The 6000-nt window shown below is 49.5% G+C and overlaps 1 protein-coding gene across 1 annotated transcript; it reads right to left on the bottom strand.

Annotated features, from left to right (window-relative positions):
* Positions 1-514: 514 nt before the first annotated feature.
* On the bottom strand, positions 515-1544 carry PG997_005616 (uncharacterized protein; the record flags this gene model as incomplete). Its single annotated transcript, XM_066809931.1, has 2 exons — positions 515-1208; positions 1372-1544. The coding sequence occupies 2 exons, from the start codon at positions 1542-1544 to the stop codon at positions 515-517; spliced, it is 867 nt and encodes a 288-aa protein (XP_066668854.1).
* Between the last annotated feature and the right edge of the window lie 4456 nt (positions 1545-6000).

Here is a 6000-nt window from a genome sequence, read left to right as displayed (position 1 = left end):
TGCAAGTGACCCCAAGAGGTATATCAGAAAACGTCGAGGCGATGTCCCATGGGATAGATTGATCAGCAATATGCAACCCTTAAGACACACCCAACCGGTCTTTTGGTACTCCCATAACGAATTTCAACGATATAGAAGGCCGCGTGCTGGCCTGCTAATGCCAGCAGGTCCAGTGAGTGTCGACTGCAACCTACAAGTGTACGGGTTGTGTGTTTTCAGTATGAGTCAAAAGGCAAAAAGGAAAGCAATATCATCAAGTCACGGAGCAGAAGACTCCAGCTAGCTATCATAATCACTGTGCATGGTAAGAAGACCAAATGCCAGACGCCATATTGTTTGCTTAATTGATTTTCGTCCTGCATTTATGCCAGACGATTGATTTACCCTATTACCCTAAAACGCCAATGAAAAAAAATCAAAACCCTTGAATCCCTGAATCCCTGAAACCTTTTCAACGTTGCAATTGCCAATCTTTCTTCCAAGCAGGGGGACACACCACAAGCTGTCGATCTTTTCACTGGGGGAATCGGAAGAGTGAGAGGTCCGCATTGCTGAACGTGGTTCGTTCAAAGACCTCGCCACTGATGTGCAGGCGGCCGAACATGTACATGGCAGCAGTGGCGACGCGGCGGGCCAGGTCCTCGTCCACTTGGGACTGGAACATTTCCCAAGCGCGGGCGGGACAGTGGAGGGCGATCAAGTTGCCGAACGCGCGCTCCGGGAAGCGGCGGTCCCGGATGTTCGAGCACTTGTACGCGATGAACGTGTCGTTGATCTCCATCAAGTAGCCCCGATGGAGTTCGAGCTGGAGAGAGTTGTCCATGCAGGGGATCGTAGTTTTCCAATCCACCATGCGATTGAAGTGCTTGGTGATCATGGTGTTGAGGCGGTCGTTGACGTAATCCTCTGCCATTCGGTACTCGGCGAGGGCAACTGCACGCACAAGGATAGGACCAGCAGAGCCGCGGAAGTTGTATTGGTCCTCTGGGAGCTTGGTTGCACCGTACAGGGCCAGGAACAGGATGATATGGGCCTGGAGCTCGAACTGGCTGTTGGTCTCGTTCTCAAGCTCATATTGCACAATATACTCCTTGTTCTTGTTCTCCAGCATATTGTGGGTGAAGGCGACGTGGAAGGCATGGCAACCGACCAGGAGCTCACGGTGGACGTTGATGTGGTTTCCTCCGACGGTAATGACAACGGTTTCCCTAAGTAAGAAAACAAATCCATTAGTTGAACCTTTTCGTTAAGAAATGCGTAAAAAGCCGCCCCGGTTGGATCTCGATCATGGCTTCGGCGATCCCCCACTCCGATGGACTCAAATAGTTTTTTCAAACTAGTCGGCGATCTATCCTCCCTTGGCTTACTTACTTGCGTGACAGCATCATATCATCGCCGATGCGGAAGTCCTTGAATATATGACCGTTGATAGCGTAGAACTGGTCGGCGTTCAAGCCAGGCTCAGGCTCCGGCTTGAAGGTGGAGCCGGTAGGGACCATGCGGACGATGGGGAAGTTGTGGGAGTCCTGCAAGTCAAGTGACATATCAGCTATCAGTACAAAGTAAAGGTTGGGAAGGGAGTTCAAGTATCTCGAAATATACTCGGTGGGCGACTATACGCTGAGTCCGAAAGCGAGTATATGACAAGGTTGGCTGGTCGGTGACGAGTATAAAATCGAGGACATGGTCCGTGCGCGACTATATCTTGGAGATGGGGATACTTACAGAGGCAGACATGGTGACTGATGAGCGTCAGGACTTGATGAGCGTGAGATCTTGATGAGAGTGAGGACTTGATGGACTTGATGGGGGTCAGTACTTGGTGATTGTAAGGGCTGAATAGAAATATCAAAGGATACCGAACCAAAAAAACAGATTCTTGGAATGGAAGTGAAGGAAGACGAAAGGTAGAGGTTGGTGTTGATAAACAAGATGGCTGACTCTCGGGCCAAAAGAGCCTTGTGAAAAAACAAAACAAATCGAGATGGATGGGTGACGATGAGAAACAAGCTGTAAGGTCCGCCAGAATATTTGATGATGAAGTTCCTTACCTTGCGTGTGGACAGCCGAGTATTAGGTGAGGACTTGGTGAAAAATATCAGAGGATGCCGAGCCAAAACAGGTTCTCGAAATGGAAGGGAATGACGATGAAGAGTGAAAATTGGTGTTAATGAACAAGATGAAAGGATCCCGGGCCAAGATAAGATTCTCGGAGCGGAAGAGAATGACGATAAAGGGTGAAATTTGGTGTTGAGAAAAAATATCACAGAGTCCCTTACCAAAAGACCTTTGTGGAAAATAAAATGAATGACGGTGGAAGGGTGATGTTGATTATAGATGGATAAACAGTGAGACTTACCTGGAATATTTGATGGTGAAATTGCTTACCTTGCGTGTGAAAACCTGGATATATGGTGGGAGGTTGACGAAAGAACGCCACAGGCAATGGAAGTTGTGGTTGATGTAATGGCTAGTGATTATTCCGCCAAGGCTTAGAGCGGCTTGACGATGATTTTTTGGTGGTGAGCGGAAAGTGCAGGCTTGGAGAGACCTCACGATGATTTTTGGCGGAGAGCTGGAAGTGGAGGTTTGGAGAGATTTGACGATGATTTTTTGGCGGAGAGCGGAAGGTGCAGGTTTGGAGAGCGGAAAGTGTAGGTTTGGTGAGACTTGACGATAATATTTTGGCGGAGAGCGGAAGGTGCAGGTTTGGTGAGACCTCACGATGATTTTTTTGGCGGAGAGCGGGAACTGTAGACTTGAAGAGAGTTGACGATGATTCTCTGGCGGTGAGCGAGTATTAGAAGGGAACACCGCAGATTATGGAAGTTGCGGTTGGCGGGATAACCAGTGATTATTCCGCAAAGGTTTGGAGACACCTGACGATAAATTTTTGGCGGTGAGCGGAAATTGGAAGGGGAACACGGTAAATCATAGAAGTTGCGGTTAACGGGATAACTGGTGATTATTCCGCTAAGGCTTGGAGAGATCTGACGATGATTCTTTGGCGGTGAGCGGGTATTATGAGTGAAACTCAAGCTTCAGTAGGGTTGACGATGATCTTTTGGCGGTGAGCAGGTATCAGAAGTCACAACCAAGTTTGGTGGCAGTAGATGACGATGTTTTGGTAAAGAGCGAGTGGTGAAGTAAAGTTCCGGCTTGGGGAGGGTTTACGATGTCTTTTTGGCGGAGAGTAGGAAGTGGAAAGAGCGGTTTAGACCTGGGGACGGTTCACGGTGAATACTTGACGGAGAGAAAGGTCTGGGGCGGGTTCACGATGATTCTTTGGCGGAGAGCAGAAAGCGGAAAGAGCAGGTCAGACCTAGGAAGGGTTCACGACGAGTTTTTGGCGGAGAGCTGGAAGTGGAAGGAACAGGTTAGTGTTGAACATACCATTGGGACAAAAGCTGATGCACCGATAATAACTCAATAGTATATAGATATATGTCTTATTAGAACTAACTCTCCCCCTGATCGTCACGTAGTGGCGACCCCCTAAAAGTGCTAACGAGACTATGCTTCCCCTGACTCTGGCTCTCTGGCTCAGACCCTGTACACTCCCTTTGAATAAGACTATAATGATAATATCTACCTATGAAATGCTGCCTACGACGGGGTTTGAACGAGTGGCCTACGGAAGTCGGGAGGCTATATAAAGTATAAAGCAAACGCTCACCGGGCTCATAACTTATTAAAAATACCACTAGAACAAAAGCCGATGCACCGACAATGACCTAAATAGTACATCGGTATATGTCTTATAAGAACCAACTCTCCCCTTAGACCTGGGGAGCATTCACGATGGGGGCTTTTGGGGGCGGAGAGCGGGTAGCAGAAGTTGGATTCGGGTTCGGGATCAGGTTCCGGATAGGGTTCAGGTTCGGGTTCGGACTCAGGTTCGGGCTCCGGCTCAGAGATTCCGATTCAGGCCCCGGCTCCGGCTTGGGCTCTCGCTTGGGTTCCGGCTTGGGTTCCGGCTTGGGTTCCGGCTCGGGTCCGGGTTCAGGAAGGAGTAGGGTTGATCAGAGACGGAGTACCCGGAGACGGAGTAAGCAGGGAGGAGTCACCAGACCAGAGTTTGGAGAGGCTTGACGATAATGTCCTGATGGAGAGCGAATATTGGAACTGCAAACCAGAATTCACGACGCGGAAGGCACGGAGGTAAGCAGATCGGTCCCTTGTATCAATGTTTAATATCCACGATGTCATGTCACAATGCGGAAGGCATAGGGGTTAGGCAGTTGATGCCTGTGCAAGGCGCTTAAAGAAATGTGTTACGATATGGAAGGCATGGGCCAGGCCTCATAGTGATGGTGGGCTGAAAAGGGACGCAAACACCAAAGAATTATCGTGAAGGTGGTGGTAGAGATGGTGAGCTGAAAGAGCCCTTCACAGTTTAGCGCCGAAGAATTATCGTGAGATTTCTTGCGTTAATCCTATGTCAATCAGTTGACCAATCAGAGGATCTTTTGGTTCGCTTATCCAAAGATTCGAAGAGTCTTGGTGGGTTGGTTGACGAGTTGGTGGATATGGTTGATTTATTAACACCCCTGAGTTGGGTACGCGTGCTTAGTACTGGCATCTAGTATTCAAAGTGTGCAAGGCATAGAAGTGTTTCTGTCTGTTATTATCCGAAGCGCCTGCCGACGCCAACAAAGCTTTCGTCAGAAATTAAGAGAATGAGCTTCAAAAACTCACAAAGGAGCAGCGGCATGGTACGAAAAGATAGACTCCACTTGGTGACGATTACCACAAAGATGATTGTGTCTGGGAATTGACCAGACGGCTGAAGGAGGCGGGTAAAGCGAAGGAAAAAGCCGGGGGTAAGCAGTCGATTCGAAACACCAGCCGCGATGGCAAGGAGACAGACTGGGGCTATACCTCAAGGCTGGGGCAAGGGCCGCAGGGAAGGCCGGCCAGACTCATAGACTTCGCCGGTCAGGAAAAATATAGTCAACAGTGTAAGTAGCATGGAGCTAGGAGGCAAGGCTGTCGGGGCTTGTGATCTGCGCCAGTTTTGGGCTAGTTAGCCGATTTAGGTGTCGGCAAGGGTAGGAGTGTTGGCGATAGGGAGAGAGTTGGGTGCTGGCGTACACGACTGTACACTTCGCTACGATTTACTGGCGGAATGGAGCCACGAGACAGTCGCGTTAGGGGTGCAGTCATGACTCATGGCGAGTGCAGCAGCCGGTTTGACGGAAGCCAAAGGTAGATTGGTGGCCACAGACGAACTTCTCTACGGAGGCGGATGTAAATTGTTTTCTGGGGCAGGGTCGGATCGCATTGTTCGTTTCGAAGAAGGTGGCTCGGAGTTCGTCGCGTAGTTCATATTTAATATAATATCGTGTGGTCACCACTGATCACGTGAAAACGGGTGTAGGTAATATCGGAAAAGAGGTAAACAGGTCGGATACAAGGAGGGAGTCGGACAGCGGTAGGATTGGCTCGGGGTGAGGGACGGTCGGCAGAGTATCGAAGAAACACTAGAAGAGCGTAGGTAAATGTCAGCCAAGCCAGTTGGGGTGATATGACGGGACTGGAGTCTTGTTCATTTGATTACCTGGAGTGGATGACGCAAGATGCAGGATGCGAAGGTTCAACGCATGGATTGGACCGGTTTATCGTGAAAGAATGGCTCATGGAGGGTACCTGGATTCAACTCGGTGGGGGTAGTGTGCTTGCCGTGCGTGTTGTGTTATGTGCCAGTTGAGTGGCTCTTGATGTTGTTGATCAGAAGTGGAGGAAAGCCAAACAAATCAGACGAACTGCGCATTGTTCTGTTGTCGAAGGGGGTATGGGTGATCATCCATCGTCCTGAGCTCTAGATGTGCCAAAGGTGCATGCGTTAGTAAAGTGCCATCTGCATGGTAATGATTGGAAAACAGGACGAGGGCCGAAGAATCACCCCCGTATTGTGGTAGGATGGTGCTGGCGCGCACATAGAGAACAGCACTCGTTACTGTCTGAGATGCGGAAAATCCACTTTGCTGGTACAGGATG

Source organism: Apiospora hydei (genome assembly GCF_038363865.1).
Source record: "Apiospora hydei strain CBS 114990 chromosome Unknown utg000005l_segment0_segment0, whole genome shotgun sequence".
NCBI classification, from domain to species: Eukaryota; Fungi; Ascomycota; class Sordariomycetes; order Amphisphaeriales; family Apiosporaceae; genus Apiospora; species Apiospora hydei.
This window is presented reverse-complemented; position numbering and strand designations above follow the sequence as displayed.